The 26,428-nt window shown below is 44.1% G+C and overlaps 2 protein-coding genes across 10 annotated transcripts in view; one reads left to right on the top strand and one right to left on the bottom strand.

Moving 5' to 3' along the window:
• Positions 1-3,039: 3,039 nt before the first annotated feature.
• On the bottom strand, positions 3,040-23,555 carry E2F6 (E2F transcription factor 6). 6 transcript variants are annotated; one of them, XM_082357527.1, is made up of 8 exons: positions 23,157-23,223; positions 14,613-14,667; positions 14,204-14,352; positions 11,562-11,778; positions 9,546-9,701; positions 8,350-8,464; positions 5,851-6,004; positions 3,040-5,389 (listed from the first exon to the last, which is right to left on the bottom strand). In XM_082357527.1, the coding sequence occupies exons 4-8, from the start codon at positions 11,714-11,716 to the stop codon at positions 5,340-5,342; spliced, it is 630 nt and encodes a 209-aa protein (XP_082213653.1). In that variant the 5' UTR covers positions 11,717-11,778; positions 14,204-14,352; positions 14,613-14,667; positions 23,157-23,223; the 3' UTR covers positions 3,040-5,339. The 6 variants fall into 6 exon arrangements, 5 of the variants coding, with proteins under 5 accessions (XP_082213653.1, XP_082213654.1, XP_082213655.1 ...); XM_082357528.1 differs by having other exon boundaries at positions 11,562-11,775; XM_082357529.1 differs by lacking the exon at positions 14,204-14,352 and having other exon boundaries at positions 23,157-23,555.
• The window catches only part of GREB1 (growth regulating estrogen receptor binding 1), a 144,478-nt gene continuing 141,557 nt past the window's right edge, over positions 23,508-26,428 (top strand). For all 4 annotated transcript variants that reach the window (XR_014235013.1, XM_082357499.1, XM_082357498.1 and 1 more), the window contains exon 1: positions 23,508-23,757. Coding sequence is in view for 3 of the 4 variants with exons in the window: in XM_082357499.1 (XP_082213625.1) it covers positions 23,644-23,757 (114 nt within the window). In the remaining variant the exon portion in view is untranslated. The remainder of the gene's footprint in view (positions 23,758-26,428) is intronic.

The raw sequence follows: 26,428 nt of genomic DNA, 5'->3' as shown, positions 1-26,428 counted from the left end.
AGCAAATCCTCGTCCTCATCACAGTAAAGGAGAGTGGAGATGAAGGAGGAAGGGAGATGACAGCTCCCAATGAGGTTGGTTTGCATTTATGCAGTTCAAACTGTATTACAACACGTACCATCAGAAGGCAAAACTCCAAGAAACAACCCATATCACAGCCATCCACTTAGACGGAGGGTCATCTTGGACCCAGGAATCAATTTAGAATCAGAGACGATAGAACTACAGTTACCCCTTGAACAACGCGGGACTTAGGGGTGCCCACCTGGCGCAGCTGAAAATCCACGTTTAATTTTACAGTCCGTCCTCCTATTCGCGGTTCCTCTGTACCCGTGGGTTCCGCATCTGCGGGTTCCACCAAGCTGGGATCGTGTGATCCTATAGTATTTTTTGAAAAAAAGTCCACATATAACTGGACTTGTGCAGTTCAAACCCGTGTTATTCAAGGGTCAACTGTACAATGGAATTTTACAATTAGCCTACAGGTGGGAAAACAGCGTGATTTCTCTAATGTCATACTTAGCGAAGGGCAGAGTTGGGCTGCCTACACCATGCGGCCGTTTTGGGTAGGAAGGACGTGCTGGGTGTTTCCTTTCTCTCAGATCCATCCCACCCTTCTATGCTCTGTTCTGTCACGCTGGGACTGGGCCCTGCAAACCCCGTGGCCTATCCTCCCCTGCTGGCCAGTTGGGTGCTGATAAGCAGGCAGTGGTGGGAGAATGGAATGCAGGAAGAGGACAGAAGTGACTTTCTTCCTTTTTCTAGCTCCTGTCAGTGTCCCAGCAGCCACAAAGGACTGCGTGGCTCCACTTTCCAGACCCCTTTGGTAGCCCCAGCACCGGCCACGGTGTCCCCTCAGAAGTGCCAGCACTAGTGGCTGTAACCCCCTTAGTGGTGTGCATGCCTGTGTCCCACCCCAACCAGAGGTTTGAGTACTAACCATTAGGTGGGTGTCTCCTTCCCCAGCAGAGCACTGGTGTGGCATCTCCTCCAGAGATGTGAGGACCTCACCTCTCGGCTCCCAGGTTATGGGAACGCTACTTTATCCTAGGGGTGGTAGCTGCTTCCTGAATTATTAATATCTGCTACCTCAAGGTCCTTTTTTGCTACTTCAGCCTTCTTGCGTTAACTCACCTCTGATGTGATACCCACCATGGTTTTCTTACTGGACCCTGCCTGATACAGTACTTCGTATTAAGAGTGTTTGTCATACCGTCTTTGGAACACGTATGTCTTACTGAAACATCTAAGGCATTTACTACTTCCTGCTCAACAGATCCAATGTCATGGGCCAATGTGATGTTCTGAGGGGAGTGAAGACACTCAAGATCTCTGCAGACTCGATCATGGCAAGAACAGGAAAATGGACACAGCTAGAATATAAGGCTGATCTCTTAACAGTTGTGACTTCTTTCCTCCCCAGTTACTGTTTAGATTTTAATATGTGAGAATTAGTGTGAATTCACTTTATCAACAAGAACAGGATCTGGAAATTTAAAGTCAATGCTATTCTCTAGCAGCATCTGGATGTTTCATTGGATGTAAGTGAAGAAATCTGGAAACTCTGAACTCTCCACTAGATGGCAATCATTACACAAATTTGTGTTAGACTCCCATGACGCTAGTGGCCAACAAATGTATTAATAGTCAGATTTTATTGATCACAAGCAACTGACAAGTTGGGAGTGTGCCTAAGGTATGACACTGGTTTGGTGCGAGGCTGTTTCTGAGTCTTTCACTCACTGACTTGGGGCAGAGATTGCTAGCTGTCCCCAAACATACTAGTTAGCACAGGCTGGGTTATGTTGCAGTAACAAGTTAGTTCCAAACAAATCCCAATGATTTGACACATTTCACACTGCATGCAGATGGGCAGGGCAATTCCACACAGTCTCTTGGGGATCCAGGCTGATGGAGGCTCCAGGATCTTATAGCTGCATCACCTACAACCTGTGGCTTTCTTGGTTATTGGGGCAGGAAGAGCTACTGCAGAACTGCATGTAGTCTTTTCACATGTCACTTCCTTTCATAGCCAACTGGCTAGAACTAGTCATGTGGTCTCACTAGAGGTCATCTTCCTGCCCAGAGGGGAGGAGAATAGGATCTAGTAACGTCTAACAACACCTTGTATCTACTCTTCTTCAGCAGCACTAGAGCTCCAGGTGTTAGCTGGGCACGTGGCTGTCCCCCTACCCAAGATTACATTTCTAAAGCTAAGTGGCTAAATTGTGGCCAATGGATGTAAAGTGAAGTGAACTGCAGGAAGTGTCCTCAAGGAGAAGTGTACCTTTCTTCTCTTTCTTCATCCTGCCTGCTGGCTAGTACGTGGACACAACGGCTAGGGCTCCAGCAGCTCTCCTGGACTTTGAAGTGAACTCGGAAATGGAAGCCAAGCCTGAATGAAGAACTACCTGGAAGGAAACTTGGTCCCTGACCCCTTGGAGAGCCATACCAACTCTGGACTATCTGCAGATTTCCTGTATGTGACAGATGAACCTGTATCTTTTTTAAGCTGCTGTTATTTTGGGGTTTTTCTGCTACTTGCAGCTGAATTTAATCCTTGCTCATATGGGTGCCCCAGTGCAAAGTCTATTATGGTTTCTTTTCCCAGTAAGTAACATCCCTCTTCCCCTTCCACGTTCAGAATCAACTGATAGACACAGAGGTCTGAGAGAAGGACATCAGATATTAATAAAGTATCTCTACCATTATTAATAAAGCTGACTGGAGACACGGCTTTAGATTAGCAGACAAAGGCTGTGGCAATTTCCTAAACTCAGACAACAATGAAGTAGACTGCTCCTTTCACGGATGATTCTTCTGTAGCCTGCAACGCTGTTTGCTAGCATTTTACCCACAGCAGAACGTCTTTCAAAATTGGCATCGAGCCTCTGAAACCCTGCTGCTGCTTCGTCAGCTACGTCTGTCGTATTCTCAATCCTCTGCTGTCATTTCAACAATCTTCACGGCATCTTCACCGGGATTAGATTCCAACTCAAGACACCACTTTCTTGGTTCATCAATAAGAAGCAACTCCTCATCTGTTCAAGTTTTATATTTGTAACAAACATAATAGTAACGAAAACATTTGAAATATTACAAGAATTACCAAAATGCGACACAGAGACATGAAATGAGCAAACGCTACTGGGAAAATAGCGCCTACAGACTTGCTGGACACAGGGTGGCCACAAACCTTCAATTTTTAAAAATCACAGCATCTGCGAAGCACAATAAAATGAGGTACGCCTGTACGCACAGAGAGATGGGTAGTGATGTTCAGGGCAGAGTGGGGGAGGAAGGACCCTGGACGCTAGTTCTGGGGATGCGCACCTTAGCAGCTGTAAAAAGAAGAAACCAACACCAGAAGCTGGAGTGACAGGAGAGAGATGCATTTATGTAACACGTCTACAGTTACAAAGGACTTTCGTTTACATGATCTCATTTTACTCTCAGAGCAATTTGCAAAGTAGAACATTTATCACATTTCACAAGTAAGGAACTGCTGCTTAGAAACGATGCTATCACCTGCGGCCATGCTTTCTTTGTTGGTTTTGGGGGCACTGCCTTCTTTAGTTGTTTATTTTCCCTTCCTCTCATTATTCCTTCTCAGGAAAAGCCTTTTCTTCTGTATTTCCCCTTAAAATAAATGTTAATGGGCCTCTCCCTCTTCTGCTGTACCCTCTCATTAGGTGACTTCATCCACTCTCATGTTTAGCCATCACATATGACCGACAGCTGCCAAATCTACAAGGCAGAGCCTGGACCTCTCCACGGAGCACCTGATCTCTACACACACCTTCTGCCTGGACTCTCTCAGGTTCACCGCACGTGCCCAAGAGGAGGAGCACGGCAAGCAGTCCCGGGCCGACAGAGGCAGCCGGCGCGGACCGTGAGGAGGGAAGAGGCTGGTGCTCGGCAGCGGGACGGGACTGGCAAAAGCCGCTGGAGCCCAGAGGTGTGCCAGTCCTACATACTCAGCATTATTTTTCAGTACTTTGATTTTTGATTCCTATGCTAGCTCTATATACATGGTCTTAATTTCACGTTGCTTCAATTCTTTCTTTGAAAGCAAGAGAAGTTTAAAATATGAATTTGAATGACACAAGAACCTTGTATGTTATATAAGCCAAGTATTATTAGTCTAATTTTACCATTCACTCACTCACTCACTCACTCACTCACTGATTTGTTCAAACATTTACTGAGCACTTTTTATGTGCTAGGCGTGGTGCAAGTCGCTGGGTTTAACAATGATTAAGACAAAGTCCCTCAAGGAGCTCACAGTCTAATGGTTAACTACTGAGTAAACTGAGGCACAGAGTGGTAAATGACTTACCCAATGAGGTAGAAATAGCTAGGTACTCGGAAACGTGGGACTAGAGCTGGAGAGAGGGCAGGGTACCACTAACTCATCATAAGTAAACCCCTTTGACTGAAGAGCAAGGCTGCATACAGAAACATATTACAAAACCTGATTGCAAAAAAGGTTAAAATAGTTTCCAATTCTCATCATGATTGAATTCATGTCTTGCAAGGAATTAGGCCATGACCTGATGGCATTTGTACACTTGCCCCTAAGGCTTGGGGCGTGCCACCAGTCTGTTCAGACACAATGACTCTGTAGGGAGCTTGAAGTCCAAGTTTAGCGCTGGGAACCGTACTGAAATACCTTCATTAAATCTACGAACTTTAAATGTATAGCATATTTATGATACTTCTACATGTAGAAGTTTGGAAAAAACTCTCCTCTAACCCTCATTCAGAGGATTCTAATAAGTTATAGATACCACAGAAATTAGAGAATATGTGTTACTTTCCATATATACATTATTTTGGCTGTACAAAGGTGAAAAGTTTCACTTAGACATATTTCATAAGTGATCTAAACATTATACAAATATATACAAAGACATCATGTCCAGATGCATGCGTACACCCATCCATTGCAGACATGAACCCGTGTAAGGCAATTTCTTTTGTGATAATGACACATGATCCATGCAGCAAAGGGCAGGGTCCACTAAGAACTGTCCATCAAGCCTGCCTGTCTGTTTCAGTGATACTCTGGGTGATTTAGTAATTTCAGTAGGCAAGATGTCTACTTCACTGACAAAAAGCAGTGAATAATTATAAAAAGAGTTGTTTTCAAATGCAGAAAGCATAATTATCCAGTAATCTAAGTAGTGAACTACTCGAAGGTACTCCTGGCCTTACGGCTGCTACTGAGAATGAGAAAATGTCTGGGATGATTTATTGCTCTGAGAATCACATCTAATGCATAATTCATCCACACAGGATGTCCCCAAAAGACTCAATGCACGAATCCTCAAATGCCATCAATTGCTCACTTCAAGCAGTTCTTCACTTTGCTGTGGAGGATTTTCTTCTGAAAAATAACAAGCACAAGAGAAACCCTCCTAAGTGAAGGTATGAAAGGCAGACAGGTAATAGAACATACAATTCAAGTGCTTAAAAAAAAATAGGAAGACCTCAGTCAAGAACCATATTCTTAGGTTAATGGCATGAGGCTAATGTTTTGAGTCTCACAAGAATAAACTACAACTCAAGCATGTGCCTGAGAGGCCGGGTCAGAGGATGCAAACAGCCTTCTCTACAGAGACCACACTCTAGGACCAGCTACAATTCTAAGTTTTCACGGCTATCAAAACTACACAGAAACAGTCTAAACTACAGTTAAGAATTACCTTGTAATTTTTTAACTCATGTTTTTGTAGCTAGGAAGAGTAAAAATACCTATAAGGCCATAATATTCATTTATAAAACTGTATATATTTTAAAAATCATTAAAATCTTACATTTTCCTAACCACAGAACTGGTGCACTTACCTTTCTCAGCGGGAGGGCGCTCTGGATGTCTGCTTTCAGACGAAGAGGCCCCTACACCGTCCGACACTTTATGACTTGAGTGATCCTGCTCCACTTCACATAGATAAACATCAATAGGTCCTTTAGTGCTCCTGATATGTACTGTGATAGAATCCTAGCAAGAGACACAGAAAACATCAAGATGAATGAGAGAATTCACTAATTGTATTTTTTCACTTACTAGAACTGTGAAAGTTTCAAGGGACACTTTTGAAAATTCTCATTCAGGTAGTTTCCTTTCTATCATATATTTGAGAAAATCACGTATTTATTAGTTAGCTTGAGTCACAGGAAACCACTGGCCAATTCACACAGTTAACACAGCTACTTGATGGTGCAGCAATGGTTTCAGAGCCAGGAGGGGACCTCAGTACTCAGGAGCCCATCTTTCTCTACTCAAGACTTGACCCCTTTAAGGAGTCTGTACTTGAGACTCAAAAATCAGTATTTTGATGACAAAGAAATCTAAAACACCCCGCAGACTCAAATGATAAGGCTGTGTTAAGATTTCAGACCACTGAAGAGGTAACTGAGCTAAAGGAAAGGACCATTCTTCCATCCACTTGAAAAAGAGGATGAGATCAAGATAAAATATACCTCTTGTAATTTAAAACATTAAAACCCAAAAGATATCAGGAAATTGGGTACTCCTACTGAGAATTATGCTACATTCATAAGGAACAGTTCCGGTTACAGATGATTCTTTGTTGTTTTGATGCGAGTGGGTTCAACTGTAAAGTCACGGCTATTTTCTCCCTCTCCTGCGGTTAGGCCTGGGCTTGGTACCAGATGCCCCTGCTCTACAACACCCTGCGATCTCACAGCAGAGGGGCTCCCAACCTCAAGCGCCACCTTCCACAGCTTCCCGGTAGCAGGCAGGCAAGGCAGGTACGCTGAAGAACATCTGCTCAGCTCCTAGACGGGCGGGCCAGGTCTGGTTTGAACGGTACACGCTGTGCAATTCGACAGATACTTCTGAGCAATAACGGAAACCACTGAGCTGCCCAGAAGCGGCAGCTGGGGACCTCGCGGTCCACTCAGTCAGGGGTCGCCCGCGTCTCGTGCAGGGCGAGGTGATACTGTGGACTCTGTGGGCCATGCCATCCTTCTCACAACCACACAACTGCCATTCTAGAGTGAAAGCAGTCAGAGACACAATCTAAACAAATGGGCACGTGGCTGTGTCCCGAAACAATTATTTACAAAAACCCAGCAGGCTGGATGTGACTCAAAGGCCAGTCCATCTCCACCGGGACGAGATCCCCAGATCTCCCTGGAATCGGACTGTGTGTGTATCGGTCCCACTGTCTTTCCTTATTGCTGAGAATGGCTGCCAAGAGGGCCCACGTTCCTCAGCTTTTAAATGGGATCTAAGAGACATCTTGGGCACGATCGAAGGCTCGGCAAGATTTGGCAATTACAGCCTGAAGCAGCTCACAGCACAGGGAAAAAACCAAAAACCCGTCTGCCACTGCAGAATGGATTATCATGCCCCAAAGGAAGGATGTATTGAAAGATTAGTGATTATGTGTGAATGTGAATATGTGAAATGATTCACATTAAATATAAATGTTACTTAAGAGACTCGGAATATATCTAAATCTAAATAAAACAACTAGGAAGCATCACCAAGAAGTCACAATTTGAGTGTGACTGGAATACACGAAAGCTGTTCCTTAATCCATCTGTAATACACTGTCAAGTGGCAACTGGGGTCTCACACGGACAGTGGTCTTCTGGGGACAAAAGGAAAGGTGGGTGGTGAGAATTTCTTCACGAGGAGGGAGGTAAGTCCCTGTCGCAATGAAGTGATGACTTCAGCACTGACAGTTCTATCAGGCTGTCAGCACGTGATCTGTCCTAAGAATGGTCATGCCTCTTCGTTCTGATTCCACCCTTACCACGCAACCTTCTGATGACACGTATCTTTCAGTACAAACTTTCCTGCAAGCAGCTGACAGCTGACAGTCTTTTTCATTTACAAAGCAATTTTACTTTTCATTTTAAATGTATAATTTAGTGTTCTCTTTTATTCATAGTCTTTTATGAATTTGGTTAGTGAGTTAATTCCCTAGAGCCCTCGCTGACACCGGATCTTAACACTGAGACAGTCCTCGGTGATTCCTCTAAGAGGCATGAGAGTACAACGGTTAAGAACAAACTCTGAACCCAAACTATCTGGGTTTGAATTGTGGTTCTGTCACTTACTATGCGATGGTGAGGAAGTTAACTAAACTTTCTGTGCTTCAGATTCCTCATCTTTAAAAGGATAATAATCATGACTACCGCGTTTGTTGTGTTATGCAAAACAACTCAGAATGTGTAAAGTGCCTCAAGCTGTATCAGGTATGCAGCTACCATGCACACACTGGTGATAAGGTGCTGGGACCGCAATAAAGCGCAGCCTAAGCAGCTGACCTGCCTCCCTTTAAGCCTTCTTAAAAATGCAGGGCTACCTACTTCTCTGGGCGCTGGAACATCCAATCTGGTTTCTGCCGGAGCCTTAACTGCAATTACAATCTGTTCATGGAAGGCTTGAATGCTATGAATATCTTGATACGTCACATATGCTAGTGTGAAAATCAGTCAAGGGTCTCTAAGCAGAGTGGGGAGATAATTTATCTCTTATAATACATGAATCCAAGTGTAATCTTAGAATATCTTTAGTTTTTATGGGATACAAACTCACAATTAAGGAAAGCAGTCAGGAAAAAATTATTTCATATATAATTCTTATTATTTCATAAACAATTCTTAAGATTTTATAAAGTGTTTTACAATATTTGTAACTTGAAGAATCCCTTTAAACTATACTATTGTGATGATGACACTTTCTGGAGAAAAATATTAATGAAGTCTGGACCTCTAAAACACATACAACCCATGAAGCTATCAAACCTCCCCCGGCCCTTCCCTATGCATTGCGAGATATTACTATGAGAACCCTTTGGGAAAAAATATTCAGAGTTTTGATGAGAATCTCCTAAAATGTAAGGTGGAAAGAATCGGTAAGTAGTAGACACAACTTAGAGAACCAGTTTTTCAGGACTATCATGTACTCATGGGATTTCCCTCATCCAGAATTATTTTCTATCTCGCTACCTGAATTTTTCTCATCTTCTTTTATTGTGTTGCCTGAAATTTTTACGTTACATGATTTACCAGGTTTCCCCAGCATTCTTTTTTTTTTTTTTCTTACTCCACACATCTTCGATTGAGTGTAGTAACAGCATTTACCTTCCTTCTAATCACCGTATTGTGGAAACGGAAGTTTTGACTGGGGGAGAGTCTAAGTAAACTTGAAGCACGGAACAGCTCAGAATCAGCGACACCTCAGAAAGGTGTTCACCCATTCCGCGTGGGGAACAGGGCAGCAAAAAAGTCTAGGAGAGCCGGGAGGAGATCAGTACCAGAGACAAATCTCCCCCTCTGGTCCCAGAGACACTGAACTTAGGAGCAAATACGACATTCAGCTGCGTGTTATGCTTTGTGGACTAGAATGGCAGTTTAAGTACCATTTCTATGGCAATTCACTCACTTCTAAAGGTCTCATTTTGTATCTTAAACATATGAATTAATCCCCAAGCTGACCCTACCATCTAAAGTAATCTGCTTTGGAAGGAGAATTTTTTTAAAGGCACAGAGTTAAAGGATATCTTTCATTTTCTTTGTCGTCTGTTAACTTGAACAACTGCTGGGCACAGTCCTTAATTAACGCGTCCAGAGCATCTTCCATCGCCGATAAATCAGAAAGTTCCTCCTGCAGCTTCTTCTGTTGGGGCACCGCTCCAAAACTGCTAAGATCAGATCCTCTTTAAAAGAAAAAGATCACCATCAATAACATCTAGGAGATTACCAAAAAATACAAGTTAGGTCACTGGAACTTCTCCAAACGTTTACACCAGGTGTTTCCCACAATGACAGAAACCAGGTACTGAACTCCAGTCCTTCCCGCCCATTATTCTAGACAACCATTATTTCTCCTGGTTTTTGTCCCCATTTCTATTCCTTTACACAGAGACTTGAAAAACAAAACCAACACCATAACCCTGTGGAAATTAGTAGTAGTAGGGAAAGCGTAATGAAGTTTAATGAGCAGTGAACTGAGTCAGTAACACCCAGTTTCAGCCCAGCTCTACTTCTCACATGACTTTTGACAAGTTATGATCTTTTAATCCTTTAATGCTTACATATGAAAAACAAGATGTATTGGCCAAATGATAGTTCCCCTGCTAAAATTCTATAAGTCTTTATTTTTTCCCCACTGTGCATATTCTATCCAGTTCTATCTGAATATAATGATCATTTTTTAAAGATATATTTTCTTTATTACTGTTTACCCCAATATGACATGACCTGAGCAACAACCAATATTCATTCTTTTCTTCAATTTTTATAGAAAATAAAAAGTGAAAAAAGGCTGTTTCCACTTTACCTTTCTTTCACTTGCTAGTTCTCAAATCTAATTCTAATGAGTGGTTCGGAACACAATCTGATATTAACCCCTAAACTGTTAATGTCATTTAGCAAACATGTTCAAATTAGAATCCAATTTGCATTTCCATAATATTGAAAAAATAATGTCCTTTATGAATCCCTTTCCTCTAATAGCTAAGTTAATTACTTAGAATCATTTAATGATCTTTGTTCGTAGATTTTTCACTTGCCTGAAAGGTCTTTATGTACTTATATGCTGGAACTGTTTCTTTTTTTTTTTTTTTTAAAGATTTATTGATTGATTGATTGCTATGTTGGGTCTTCGTTTCTGTGCTAGGGCTTTCTCTAGTTGCGGCAAGTGGGGGCCACTCTTCATCGCGGTGCGCGGGCCTCTCACTGTCGCGGCCTCTCTTGTTACGGAGCACAGGCTCCAGACGCGCAGGCTCAGTAGTTGTGGCTCACGGGCCCAGTCGCTCCGCGGCATGTGGGATCCTCCCAGACCAGGGCTCGAACCCGTGTCCCCTGCATTAGCAGGCAGATGCTCAACCACTGCGCCACCAGGGAAGCCCTGGAACTGTTTCTTACTGATCCAAAATACTTGCCTATTGTGAGTGTAACAGCCTTCTTCCTGTGTGGGTTCCCCACACATGTGCATGCGTGGACACACACACACCCCCATACATTTATACCATAAAGTCTTCTTTCCATGAGATCCCTCCTAATCATATGTTAAGTCTTTAGCTATTGACTTTTAGATATTAAGTCTCCTGATTTTTTTTTTTACATTCAGGGCACTGTGTTTCGAAGTATGATATACACCATAATCACTTGGGGTAGTTGTTAAGAAGGTAGGTATCTATCTTCTCCCAGAACTGAATTACAACCCCTGGGGAGGGAGGCATCTCAGTGTTTATTACACTACAGAGCAAGAACCACTGTTTTACAGCCTTAACTGATTTCCCCCTGATGTTAATAATCAATTAGAACTTAAGAAATATATTTTTTAAAATTCCTATACAAATCAGATGTCCCCTTATCTCGAAAAGTGAAATTCTTAAAACTAATCATGACTCCATTTAACTTTTCCATAATATTGGAATGATATTCTATGTCTATGGCTTTTAATTGGTACCAAGTAGTAAAAAAACATTACTAGTAACTAGTTTAAGCATAGTATTGTCACTTAATAAGAAGGGGGGGAAAAAAAAAAGAAGAAAAGTTTGAAAACAACTCACATCCATCGAATATGGTTCTTAGACTTTTTTTCAACAAGATCAATTCCATCCAAAACATTGGTGATGTCATACACTCTTCGTTTTCGTACTCCTAGTTTTGTTGCAACCTTGTTTAAGTCAAGAATACCCCCAGGAGCAGATCTGACAAGATCCATAAATTTTCGAGTTAAATAAACCAGTGATACATCAAAACGAGGTCTCTTCACTTTCAGAGCTTCTGGGAAACAAAACAAACACAATTCATAAAATTTAAAACAGCATTTCTTTCTCAACTCATTAAAAAAACCATTTATTTATTCTTGATCAGTAAGCAGAGACACCTACAGATATTCTACACACTGACCAAATCATAGCTAATTTTTACGAAATCGATTTCTCAAACTGGATAAAAATTTATTAGCCTATTGCAGGTAAACAAAGGCTTTAGACTTAAAGGAGTGTTTGAAATATGCAACCAGTTTCCACTGAGTATGTGAATTTAAAAGGCATCATGGCACCATATCAGACACGAAATGGTGCGTCTGCACTTGTATCCACACCACTATCTGGAATAGGATTAGAAATGATTTTTAAAATTAAGTTTCTCATTTGGTCTTCAAGTTAAGAAATTCTTTATAAAGCAAAGTTAGAGACTTGGCTTTAAAATAAAAAATGTTTAAAATGTTCCTATGCACATCATAGTGTTACCCTGCCTGATGAAGTTCAGAAAGAGCTCAAATTAGTCTTCTAATTAGGATGATTATGATATTATACCTTGAGGAAAAGTGGCATAACTATTTTTTAAAATATTCACTACCCTGTATTAACTTAACATAAATAAATGAAGGGGGAAAACTGAATATTATCATTCTTTTCATCTTTCCCAATCTGATACTAGGAAAAAAAGTTCTTATGGCTTAGTGTGCAGAGGAAATACTTTTATGAATAATTTAGTTGTCCTTCTGGTGTGGAGTATATGATTACTCTTTATTTCTACTTCATGGCACACCACAGTATGCTTCAAAAGAAACAGTCATCCTATCTTCAATCAAAAATGCCCTTATCCAGAACCTCTACAATGTCCTATTCAGTTTAGAGACCCCTGGTCGTTACTGCAAGAAACAAAAGTACATATTTTATAATGTAAATGTCTTCCATGTGGAGACTACTCCTATACTTAAGATTAAACAGGATTAAAGAGGAATTAAACTTTTTTAAAAAATGGAAGCAGAAGATAGTCACAATTCTACAACATACCTTGGAAGATTACAAATGCGAAACTCTGACTTTAAAAACATTTACATTTGACCCTTGAACAACGCAGGAGTTAACCTGCGTATAATTTATTGTGGCCCTCCGTATCTACGGATTCAATCAACCAGACCATTTAGTACTGCAGCCTTTACTTCTGAAAAATATCCTCATCTAAGTGGACCCGCACAGTTCAAACCCTGTTATTCAAGGGTCAACTGAAATGATACTAAATTACCAACAAAACATGGTCTTATAAGTTCAGGATAAGTATATTCCTATCATGCTAGTCATTTTATAAAGAAGAGATATTAATTGAACACCTATAACGTGAGAGTTGCTGAGGGGATATAGACATGATTAAAATGGTCTCCAAAACAAAGGCGCCCCATGTTCCACAGTCTAGCAGGAACTCTACCCGAAACCCTGAGATGAGTGCGCCAGAGGGATTCAAGGTGACATGAGATGAAATAAAACCTTCACTGGAGTGGGAAACAGGGGAGGCCTCCTCGCGGGCGTGTGCTGCGAACAGAGCATAGAAAGAGGGACAGGAAGGTGGAGGGCGAGGGGGCGAGTGAGGCAGAGGAAACAGCAGAGCCCCGCGTGAGAGCACGGCGTCTGCAGGGAATTCCCAGCTGTACAGCGCTCGCGATGGGGGCGGAGTGCTGGGAGGTGAGGCTGCAGAGTGGGGCGGGAGATGGCCATCAAGGGCCTTGTCCCTCTGTCTGTCCGTTCTCGGCCTTGTTTCTTAAAAGAATTTAATAGAAATAAATAAATGAGCAGTCAGGGTTTTCTCCATGTGTGACAGAGCGTCACTGAAGAATTTTAGGTTGAGTGATACCATCATCTAATTTCTGTGTTAGAAAGATCACACGGGCAGTAGAACGGAAGAGGTGAGGGGGTGGAAGAGCCTGGAGCCGATGACCGACTTAGATGGCGAGACCACTGCTTCCTGCACGAGAAGCAGCAGCCTGACCCGCAGGTAAGACTGTGGGCTCAAGTCTGAGCATGGGGTTGAATCCTGACTGAGCAAGTCACTTAATCTCTGGGCATCAGTTTACTCATCTATCAAATGGGAATAATCATCCAAACCTGAATTTTGAAAGGCTGCTGTGATAATCCATGCAAAGACCTTAATACAGGCCAGGCACTGTACGAGCTCAATAAATTGAGACATGAGTGTAAGTTGGTGGTATGCGGCAGACGAAGGAAACGCTTCCAGAGTAAAACTGGCCAGACCTGGGGGCCAGATACCGGTGGGACTGTGGCAGGGCCGGGGAGAAATGAAGGCTGAGGTTATGGTTCCTCATGGGCACCTATGCACCACCTATCCACCGAGATTAGCACCAAACTAAGAAGAAACGGGGGTGGGGCCATTTGTCGTAACAATTTTCAGAAAGACAGGGAACTACCTGACTGACTCTGAACACTGATCCACGGCAGAAGTAGATGGGAAGGGCACAGGGAATCAAAGGAAACCAGGAGGGCCAAAGACTGTCCACACGCTTGCTGCCAAACTGCCTTCAGCTCTGCTTGCGGTGACAACTGCTCTCACAGAACTCTGGGAAAATACCCCAACAGAGACCATTCTGTTTTAAAAATGACATTTCCAAAGCAATGGAGAATAAACTGGCATTTGTGCACATTTAACAGCCCACAACCTCAGGAGTTTTTGCTGAAATTCCAAGCTTTACATTTCAGTGTACAAATTATGCATTTTAAGTTACTCATCAACTCGTGTACATTTAAAATAAATCACTTAAATCATATGAAGTTCAAACTACAAAACCTAAAACCGATTCAGGAATTGAATCAACTTACTTCTCATGGACACATATTGTACATTATCTTCTAAATTAATCCTTATTTTTGATGGCTGGAAAAAAGAAGATACAGAAATTTAAACTTAGTAATTTAAATACAAGCAAATGAATAGCAAAAAATAAAAGCAGAATTGTTAATAATTATTGCCCATCTCTTATTTATAGAGGCACAGTGGTTAATCTTCTTTATATGAACTAACGTGCGTGCATAAGGGGCCTTGCTTACAGATTAAGGGGGCCAAAAAGGGTAAAAAAAAAAAAAAAAGCAGAAACAATGCAAATAAACAACATTTTTCTGGATAATATAAAAGTTTGTCTTTTTTTTCACCCTGGAGTAATAATTTTGGTGTGAGAAAACCAGTCCTCCTTCTAAACTATATCTACTCTAACTGTAATCACATCTGACAGTGTTCATCGATTTGAATTTCTGAAACTGCATAGGCCTCCATAAGTATGGAAGTAGTAGTTAAAGAGATGGCGGGGGGCGGGGCGGGGGGGAGGGAGGAATGGTGCAGGGGGGAGGGAGGGAATATGAGACTATATTACTAAATAGACATTCACCTATCAACTGTATCAGGTACTGAGGATAAAAAGCAATACAGGGATAATCAGGACACCGTCCCTGACTCTGGAAAGCGCAGCAGAGATCTAAGAGAAGTCCAAACTGACAAATGCTCACCCCTTGCTAATTAAGTGAGAGTGGCTCCAAGAAATGCGCTCACAAACTTTCACAGGCAGCCATGCATTCCCATGATAATTAATGTAAAAACGGCATTTCTAATCATGGAAAATAATGCATGCTACATAACTAGAAACTTTGGTATTAAGATTCATAAAAAAATTCTTTTAAATTCCTGAGATGACCAGGAAATTAGTAGTAGCTCCAATATCAACGCTCACCATTTTACCAGCTATTTGGAGGCTATGAAAGTGTATATAAACTTGTAGTAACGTTTGCAATATATTTAAAAATTGGTTTTGCAAAAAAATAAATAAAACCTAAGCTAAGGCTAATAAACAGAAATCCCTATTGGCCTCTTGCTTAGAACAAAGTACGTATAATGATGCCATGTGTCTCCAGACAAGCTGTGAGCAGGTTTAGCTCCCGTGTAAGTGAAAAAACCGGCCCCCAAATGGGCCGTAGCAAAACTGGGGTAAGTGAATTTCATAAGGTGCTCTAAGGAGGGAAACGACAGTGCTCTGGCTGCACCCAGCGAGGGAAATCACAAGGGTTCCCAGGCAAGGGGACCCCTAGCTGAGCCTTGGAAGACAAGCCAGAATTTGCCGCAACCTGTGGGAGGTTAAGGAGGGAGGAAAAAGACAGAATCCCTGGGGCAGGAAGTGAAATGAACAAAGGTATGCAAATATAAATCACCTGGCACCTTTTGAGAAGCCACCTGGGTGGCCAGTGCAAAACCAGCCTGATACTAAGGCTGGACGGGAATGCTAGCACCACGATCGACACGGAGGACCGTGAAAGTCACGCTACAGAGTTTGGACTTGCTGCTGTAACCAGTGCTGAATCACCACAGATTTCCGAACAAGATATGATGTCGTCCAGCTCGTCGTCCATGGTTTAGAAATCTAAGTGTGCTGGCGATGCGGCAAAAAGACTGAAGGTGCGGAAGCCTGAAGGTGAGGTGAGCAGCTAAGAAGCTCTTTGCTGGCAGTGTTACGATCCTCGGCACAATGATTCCCTTACCATCTATGACAAGGTGACAGCACCTGTCAGCAAGCTAACTTGATACGGAATAATTCCCCTGAAACAGGATACCACTGTAACATTAACTTAGCTGTTACACGTAAGCCTGCTGGGTGCAAAACCAGTCGGGAGGGCCCGTCTTGGGCAGGGACTCTGCCCCGCTAGCTCTCAGCACAGTGCTAACAGACTTGTGAAGACAGCATCCAACAGTGCCACGCTGAAGGGCAGTCCTATTCAAGGCAAACATCAGACCAACAGAACAACTGTCACTGCTATTTTTACTTTCAACCCTTCTGCTAAAACAGTATGAGATGGAGCTGAACTACTGATGCAAGATTCTTAAGTGAAAAAAAATCCATCCTTATCACACTAATTTGAAACACACATCAACAAATATCCTAAGTTGTAAATATCATGGTCTGTCTACGAGTTTTCTATTCAGTCCACGGTCTGTTACTTATGTACCTGCAGCACACTACTTCAGTTACTATAATGTCTGAATAAACCCTGAGAATGCACACAGACAGGGTTAACAGAGCAGCACTCATAGGTGCCTTGCTGCAAACAGGCTTCTGTTCTTAGCTTAGAGCAGCAGGGCGAGTCCTGCACACAGTACTTAACGGTTTCCAAACAGGCTGTCTCCCTATCTGCTCTCTACACATTCTGCAAGGGCACCTTTCCTGCTCTATACGCCCTCCCTCTGGTCTCCTTATCTAGACTGCTGCTATTCACAGCTTGGCACAGGGATAATACCTCAGTTAGTAACATGAGAAAGTATGACTTCCTTTCCCCTACATTCTTTGCTCTAAACCACATATTGGCTCTATTGCGATCTGTGGGAAAACAGACCCTAACAGCACCCATTTGTTTTTATCCCTTTGAATATAAAAGCACTATCTCTTTATTTTGGAGGAATCACAATAGCATCATGGCCCCTCAGGGGCAGACATCCCAAATAAAGATCGTATAAATCCTACAGACCTACAATTCTGGAGATTTCCAAAGTGCCCATAGTGATGACACATTCATCTCATTTATACTCAAAATAGTTCTTGGCTTAAGATCGGGTTCAGGACTACCAGAACCTCCTAGATGCTGGGAGATCCCACCCTCATCTGTAACACAGTGTAGGGATATAACTCTACCGCCCACTTTCCAAGCTATTGTGAAGATTAAATGACAAATTTTGTAAACTGTAAAAATCCTATGAAAGCATAAGAGACTATTGTTATTGTTTTCCTTTTTGAACCAGAACAGTGCCTGGCACATTCAGGCACTTGGTAAATATTTGTTAAACTAATGAACGGAAGAGTGAAATAGGACCTTGTCTGGATGACTTCAACTGACAAACAACAAGGAGTATTTACAGACACAGGGACACAGGGTGAAGACTCCCTCTTTGGTACACCATCAATAAGGACCACTGCGAGACTATGAAGCCTCAGTTTCTGTTTTCTAATACAAACTTATCATCTGGAGAGACTCAATCTGACAATCCTGGCAAGCCTTCCCAACTACTCTAACTTTGGGGAACCACACCCAACAGGTAAGCTAGGAGCTTTTCTGGGAGGAAAGAGGACTAGATAGGAGTTCTTCTTTTTAAATGGCTTTAAAATCAGAATACAGGTTTTCTCACACAAAAGTTAGTGAGCTATCCAAAAAAAAAAAAAGTAAATGAAATGCACCCCTGCACTTGGTCCCTCAGAGCAGAGCAAGGCACCCTGCCCTGGAGAATGCTGAGGCTCGACACCCCTGCGGGGACGAGGACACCCCTGCGGGGACGAGGACACCCCTGCGGGGACGAGGACACTGGAGAGAAGGTGAGCAGAGGGCCCCCGGTCAAGGTGAGGAACGACCCAGGCCGTTCCCAACAGGAGACGGATCATGTGAGCACCTTTCAGGGATACCCATTTTCCTTTTATTTTGAAATAATCTCAGCCTTCAGAAAAGGTACAGAAATAGTACCAAGAATTGCCATACACCCTTCACCCAAATCCTTCAAATGCTAACGTTTTACTACATTCGCTTTATCTTTTTTTTTCTATACATACACATAATTTATTTTTTCTGAATCATCTGAGGGTAAATTGCAGACCCCTAAATAATTCAGTGTGTATCTCAAGGACATTCTCTTAGACAACCAGAGTATAACTACCAAGAAGTCTGTTCAAGACTAAGCAGTCTTGAAAAAGTTTGTCAGTAGAAATCTGGACTTTGCCAGTAAGGGTTCAAAAGGAAGGGGGACTTGTTAGAAACTTCAAGAAGGGGGATTCCCGTTATGCTAAGACAGAGCACTTAGCAACTCTGTCAACTGCAGATCCATGCAAAGCAGATGGTAATGAACCGGGTAACCTAACCGAGGAGATTTCCACACAGTGTTAACGGGGATTGGGTGGGGGGGAGGGAGAGAGGGAGGGAGAGAGAGACAGATGGAGAAGAGACAGAGAGAGACAGAGAGAGGAAAGGACTGTTCAAAGAAAAAGAAGCTATGACTTGGTAGCCTTAAAAAATTCTCAGCCTCTCAAGAAGCTAAAAATTAAGCGAAGACTTCTGAGAAAGACCAAATCAAAGGCATCGCCAGAAAAACCGAATCTAAAGGGGAAGGTGAGACTGAGCAATTCTTGGTGAAGTCCTCAGAGATCAAAGATGGTATTTCAGAGTGCCATTCGGTCACACAAAAGGCCCCCGAAGGAGACCAAGGATGAGCCTCACAGATCCTCGCAGCCTAAGGACAGGGCCTCTGGGAAGCTGCAGGCCACTGTCCTCGGCCACCCCAGCGGGAGCCCAAGGCACAGAAGAGTTTATTTCGAAGAAATCTGTGGGTGGGACGCCTGTCTACTGAGTGAACCACAAGATTCACAGGACATCCACATGGATTTCGAGAGAATTACATTGGCAAAATCACTGCCAGCTTGGTCTAAAAGGGATAAAGACAGTTCAAAGTGAAAAGAGGCCACTGGACACCCCCAAATTATGCTGACAGGAAGCAGGCTGAAAAAAGGACTCAGCTACAAATACTGAAGAGAGATGACCTTTCATGAAAAAGACAGACAGGCTCAGATGGTGGAACCAAGAGCCCAGAGGGAGAGGTGGGAACAGGGAGAATTGTTCCCAGACCTTGAGACCTAATCAAAAAACTTCCCACATTTACCAGGTGGCATTTCAGAACTGCTCCAGACCAGATACTCCTCTGTGACCCCCCTTTTTCTCCTTTATGGACAGGACTGTCTACAGCAGTTATCCCCTGTCTGTCCCACTAGTGTACGACGTATGCCGGGTGTGTGTGGGGGGCAGGGGTCAGATAACTTGTCTTTTCAGTTTCACAGGCCTAAAGATCTGGAGGAACTGTACTTGAGGAACTGTACTTAAAGAACTACACCCAAGGAGCCTGAATTCTTACCTCATTCTGTGAGTACAAAATCTGTTACTTTGAGGCTCACACTGTCCCAGATTAGGCCAATGGGAGCCTTTTCAAAGTGGTTCCTGCACGGGACACTTATTTTTGACCTTCTCAGCATCTTTAGGACGGCAGTCCTCAGAGGAATGCTCCCTCAAACTTCTACGGCGCTAACCTGCCCAGGCGCCAGCAGAGACGCTGCTGCTTTTCGTTCTGAGAACCCAGCCCTGTGGAGGCATGCCAACACTTCTGCTCCTTTAAGGAAGTCACACTGAGGGGCTACGCTCAGGTGTTTCCCCAAGACATGCCAAGGGACAGCCCAGTAGCAGCCGAGCCTCAAGACTGGACGTCCTAGGAAACCTTCCCGTTCAATCCGCAAACTGCTTCTCTCTCTCTCACTTGCTCAAGTCTCTTAGCCCGTCTGCACCTTAGCCGGGAAGAGGCAGAGCCCGCAAACTGAAAGCACTAAGGCTGCTCTCAGCGCACACGGCTGTCTAGGCACCAGCAGCTCCTGATGGGCAAGGCGGCACGTTCCAAGTTATTTCACTAGCGCTCCAAGTCCCACATCTAAAAACCCACACTTTTCAACCTGTGATCTCAAAGGAGAAAGAATAGAATAAAAGAGGAGTTTTAGGGACTAAGATCTTAAACACTGCCTCTAAAATTGGTTAAAAATTTCTCCACACAGATGCTTCTTTGTACCAATTGCCTGTTTGGGGGAGTAATATCCCTTTAAGAGCTCTCTGGACATATACCTTTTCCCACAGTGACTGCATTCTTGTCACACACTCAAATTTTCCTTGTTTTTCAATGTGCACACTAAGTTCCATCTTTAATCAGTACCATGTTATGCCTTCACAGAATTCCAGTTTTCAAGCCATTTGCCCAGGGAACATCAAACACTCAGCTGTACACATAACTATTTTTTGCACAGTGTTTAATAATACACAGTTTACTAAATACTGCCAGCCATTAGCCAATTAAAAAATGCTGAGATAGGTGTTTAAATCAGCATTTTACAGCCAGGAAAATAAACACTCATACATTCAAACATTTACAGAGTACCTACTTCATTCATCCAAAAGCTGTTTACCAAATATTTTTGCAAGAAGCACCAAATGTGCTGGGGATGTAACAATGAAATGAACAGAGTCGCTGCACTCAGGGACCGAAGAGGCACATGGTGCGAAGAGAGGAGTACGCACAGGGCGCTCCGGGAGCGCAAAAGGGGCGCTTGACCGAGTCCTGGGAAGTCAGGAAGGCTTCCGACAAGTGACCTATAAATCTAGGCCTGAAGAACCACGGGACGTGACAAGAAAAAGTGTGCTTTAAAGGATTTTTTAAAAGGGGGAGCGCAGATATACAGGGGTCCAAGAGAATATGGAGATATGGAAAATTTAGCAACTATAAGCAGTTCAGGAAAGATAAATCCAGGGGTCTGATTACATAAAGAAGTTTCTCCTCTCTCCTGAGAGCACTAGGGAACCATGACAGATTCTCTAAGTCAAATGACGTTGATCGGATATATGTTTTAAAAGGACCATTATGGTTACTTACTATGTGGAGAATATATAGAAAAATCAAGGGCAAGATGGGAGGCAGGAAAACTGGTTAAGAAGATTACAGTCCAAAAGATAGACGATGGCTAGAAGTGGCAAGTATTGGTGATTAATTTTAATTAGATAGAATGGAAGGGATCCGTTTGGAAAAGGCAAGGATGACTGATGCCTAGGATACTAGCTTGGGCAATACGGTGGGTGTGGTACCATTTACTGCAATAGGAGACAGCGAGTTGCTGCTTGCTTAGGCAAGAAGATAATGAATTCCACTTTAGATACGTGAGTTTGAAATCTAAGTAGAAATGTCTAGTAGACAGTTGCAAAGCTCTGAGCCAGATTTATAGATTTGGGAGTCACGACATGGTAACTGAAACTACCAGAGTGAATAAGACTATCTACAACTTCAAGGGATATGTGCATCTTCTGACATTAAATGCAAAATAAAGTGGTTTTTCCATAGGAAGAGTTCGGAGCTTTTATCAAATTCTCAAAGATTAAGACCGCCAATACCAATAATAACAGAAGTCACGAGAGTGGTGAATGACACCCCGCAGGAGGAAACCGTGGAGAAGGTAGAAGATCTGAATAAGACCGACATGGTAGGAATGGGAAAAGGAAGAGGGGTTTACAAAAGAGGACAGGAGAGGCCAGATAAGCAGATGGAGCGCTGAGAGTACGCGTCCAGGGGGCCGTTCAAGGGCGAGTGTCCAACAAGAGTGAGTGGTCGATCGTGTGGAAACTACAGAAGGTACGGAGTGAGACATCTGCTGGACGTGACTGGCGACCTTGGTTAGAACGTCTCAGAGCTGTGCTTAGGGCAGAGGTCCCCCAGCAGGTGGTAATGACAGGTGAGCAAGCAGACCCAGGAGTGCTGACAACTTTTTCAGAAAGCTTGGCCGCGAAGGGGAAGAGATACAGTAGGTGGGAGGGCATACGGAATTTAAGGGAGGGATGGATCTTTCACAATGGAAATGGATTTAGGATGCGTTTTAAGTAGTCGAGAATTTACCATCTGGAGTCAGACACGGCGAGGTTAAACCCAGGCCTGTCTACTCACTAACGACAGGCAAACCACTTAACAGCTCCACGTCTATTTTGGCAACTGCAAAACAAGAAAAATAATCCCTGAGGACTGACTGCTGGGCGGAATTAAATGAGATGATGCTCATCAACTATTTTTGAGCCCTGAGTCCTCCTGGCGTCTGGGCAGACGGACCTCAGGAAATGTTTATTTACTAGCAATGGGAAGAAACCAGCAGAGAAGTCGAAAATATGCGGAGAAATGGAAAACGATGGGTTCATCGAGGGTCCTGAGACTCGAGGAGAATATATCGCATCTAGTCCAGAACAACAGAGGAAACTGACCTCCGGCAGGGAGGCCAATCTCCCACTTGCTCTGTCAAAGAGGACCGAAGGTAACTTGCTGAATGGGAAGCTGTGGAGTGGGAAGTGTGGGGTGTGGACACGGTTTTAAGTGGCTGCTCTGAAGGAGGAGAATGGGAGAAGTGGCCGCAGAGAAGAACACACGAGAGAGAGCTTGCGGAGATCCCCTGAGTCCAGTGGAGACGGAAAAGCATGACTGTCTCAGGCAAAGCCGGGCAATTTTCTCCAACACTACTCTGGAGCCGACGTAAAAGCCCAGGAGGCTGACAACACATTTGCGAGCAGACGCAAACAAGAAGGCGAGAGCTTAAGCGAACGACCTGTCTGCTTCACTGGACGCGATGGGCAGTGCGAGAGCCGGGGAGACCGAGGAGCAGCCCCGGGCCACCTCGAGGAGCGCACGACCGAGACGACGGCCAGTCCGGCCTCCCCGCGGGCCTGGGAACCCCCACCCCGCGCCCCGGCCCCGCCGCTGGGACACAGGCCGTCCCCGGGGCTTACCAGCAGGCCCTCCACGTTGATGGGGTCTCGGCAGCGGCGGCGCACCGTCTCCTCCGCCGGGTCCACGAGCAGGCTGGGCAGCTTCCGCGCCGGCCGCTGCTGACTCATGCTGCCCAGCCGGCCGCCCCTCGCCTCGCACCCCGCGAGCTCTCCCGCCTTCTCCCGCTCGGGTCGGGCGCCGCCTCCGACCCGCCGGCTCCCGGGGGCCAAGCACGAACTGGACTCCTGGCCTGCCCGGAGGTGCCGCCTGGCTAGGCCGGCCCGCTGACGGGCGCGCCGCTGCCCCACGACCCCGGGAGCTGGAACGCGGGCGGGAGGAGAGCAGGGTGACCCACTGCTCTCAGGACGCCAGGCCCGCCATCTTCCCGCATGCGCACTGCGCCGCCCCCAGTGCGCATGCCCGGCGCGGCCGGAGCGCTCTCAAACACAGACCCGCTCCCGAAGGCCGGAGCCCGGGAAATCCCGGAGAGCGGACACCACGGAAAGGATGGCGAAGGAGAAGGAAGACGTGGAGCAGGAATTGCAGACGAAGGGAGCGGGACGAGAGGAAGGAGGCAGCCGGGACAACGCAGTGGTCGCCTCGGAATTCTCGACACTAAAGGTACTAATAACTGAAAGTTCTGAGCTCGCAGGGATGTTAATTTACGCTTGAGGCCCTCCGCACGTCTCAGGCCCTTGCCCAGTGTTGATGCTTAGTAAATGTTGGTAACCAAACCGTCGTGGAATTGTTTACTTACATGCATCTTTCCTCCTTTCCCTTTTCTTCCTTCTTTTCATGTGAGGAATAAACTATTGATTCCATAGGTGTCAGAAATCGTGGTGCGCACAGGAGATATTCGTTTGAATTTGGCACAGTCTCAGATTCCGGTGGAGGGGACAGATAAGTAAAGGAACATTTAAAGCTGGAGCCACTTTGCTGTACAGCAGTAATTAACACAACATCGTAAATCAACTAAAGTTAAAAAATGAAAAGAAAGGAGAGTGTTTCAATAACAAAGGTTACGTGTGCCAAAAATCCACTAAGCAGGTAATAAAAGGGGGAGTTTAAATGCCAAATAAATAAAATAAAATAAGATAAAATAAAATAAAATAAAAAATGAAGCTGGAGCCAGACGGTCTGTTTTCAGATCCTGGCTCCCCCTACTTAGAAGTTTACAAGACCTGAAGCAAGCTGCTTAATTGCTCCGTGCCTCAGTTTCCTCATCTGTTAAATGGGACTAATGACTACTTACCTCATAAGATTGTTGTGAGGATTAAATGAATTAATGAATGTAGCCTACTTAGAACTGGGAATAGCACGTGTTTGATATAAAAAGGTAATACCATGTGATAAGTGCAGGGTGGAGGGCAGCTACTGAGCTGTAGACCAAGAGCTTCTACCCAGCATAAGGTCGAAGGTGGGTTCCCACTAGACTAGAAATTTCTTGAGGTCAGAGGCATTCTTTAATCTGTGATCTCTAGCATCTAGCACAGTTCCTGACAAATAGTAAGTGCCCCATAAGTGTTTGCTAAACAAATGACTTGAAATAAAGGATAATCTAGGAGAAGTCTCTAAAAGATTGGATTATGTTGCAGAATGGAGAATTTCCCAGAGTGGTTAAGTGACACCTTTACCAACCAGAGTCCCCTGAGAAGGCAAGCTCTGGAGACCAGAAATGGCTGGGTTTTTTTTAAAAAAAAAGACATAACCCAGCATTTGAGGTCTGTTTAACATTCTGCTAAATGTTCTGTACACATTTTCTTATGTAAATCTTATATCAAAACTGAAAGATAGGTATTTTTCTGCCCAATTTACAGATCAGGAAAATAAATATTAGCAAGATTTACAAAAATTACCCAAGGTCCTGGCTAGGCAGTGGCAGAGGCAGGATTTGACCTCATAGCTGATTGATTTAGTATGTGGATCCTCGGGAAGATTCTTGAAGGGTGACTGGATTTTCTAGAGCCAGAGGTGGGGTTGGGGGGGTGAAGGTGGGTGAGTCCGGGGGCAGGTGACTCTTTGTTCTGAGGTTTTGTTCAGCGGGCGCTGCAGGCTGAAGACCTAGCATGAGCACAGCTGTAGAGAGTCAGACCCATGACCCTGCCCTCCAGACGCTTACAATACCTGTGACTTGGCTTTCCCCTGAGACTTAATCATTCGCACATTTTTTTGAGCCTGTGCCTGGCAGGAGTATGTGCTGAGGAGAGAACTAAGTCTGAGGGGTCCTTACCTTGTGCTCCAGTGGCCCCCACGTAACCAGAATGCGTAAGTACTAACTTAGAATGTGTATAACATGCTATGGAAGCGCAGAGAAGGAAGAAAAAAAAAATAACTGGACTTGGTGTAAATCACAGGTGCTTTTTCACACATCTTCCTGTGAGGTAGATATTTCTAGAATACTTTACAGATGAGGATACAGAGGCTCAGAGAAGTTAAGTGACTTGCCCAAGGCCACCTCCTCAGGGGGCTCAAATGCAGGACTTCAGCCACCAGATCCTCAGCTTTGTCCATCAAGTCCCACTGCGGTGCCCAGACCCAGTTCCCAGCACAGAAATTCTAGTATTTCCATTTCCAGCCCTGCTTTTGTGTGTTCTTCTTGGGGCAAAATGGTGCTAGGGTAAAATAGGGTGTGGGCTTTGAGACTTTAAAATTAGGCCTGAGGTATAGGCCGAGGGCCCAGGTGCGCTGGAGGAATGCTGAGAGGCCTTATTTGTCAAGGGATATTTTACCTTCCTTCTACGGTAAAATTTCTTCCCCAGAAATCTGTGAGGAAATGGCCATGTCCAATAGGGAATAATGGAAATGTTTTACACTGTTCAATATAGTAGCCACTAGCCACGTGTAGCTGTTGAGCACTTGAAGTATGGCTAGCAAGGAACTGAATTTTCATTTATTTTAATTTAACTTGAATTTTAATAGCCAGGTAACTAGTGGCTACCATATTGGATAGCACGGGTGAAGATACAAAAATGTGGTATCACCTAGTCTGGTGAGATTCTACGTGTGGTCTGTGGACCTCAGCATTGCCATCACCAGCGAGCTTGTTAGGAATGCAAACTTTCTGGGTCTACCCCAGACCCTACAGAATCAGAAACTCCGAGGATTTGGGTGTACTCTGCCAGGCACTGGTCTAGCCCAACCCCTTCTTTTCCAGGTGAGGAAACTGATCCTCATCCCCTCTCCAAGGGATGATAAACCAGCTAAATTGAAGCCACGTTAACTTTTCTAATGCAGTGTTTTGGGATTGAGGGCTTGGAGCAAATCCAATGGTCGCCACTCTAACCTACTATTT

Source organism: Balaenoptera borealis (assembly GCF_965194805.1).
Source record: "Balaenoptera borealis genome assembly, chromosome: 15".
Lineage (NCBI taxonomy): Eukaryota > Metazoa > Chordata > Mammalia > Artiodactyla > Balaenopteridae > Balaenoptera > Balaenoptera borealis.
Note: the sequence above shows the minus strand (reverse complement) of the source record. Positions and strands in the feature narration are given on the sequence as shown.

Excerpts from the sequence above, each read along its gene's own strand:
- E2F6 (XM_082357529.1), bottom strand. The coding sequence starts at position 23,264 with ATGAGTCAGCAGCGGCCGGCGCGGAAGCTGCCCAGCCTGCTCGTGGAC. Across the intron at positions 11,779-14,612 it reads ACAATATGTGTCCATGAGAA|AAGCTCTGAAAGTGAAGAGA; the intron begins GTAAGTTGATTC and ends TTTGTTTCCCAG. Across the intron at positions 8,465-9,545 it reads GACGACAAAGAAAATGAAAG|ACTAGCATATGTGACGTATC; the intron begins ATATCCTTTAAC and ends ACTGATTTTCAC.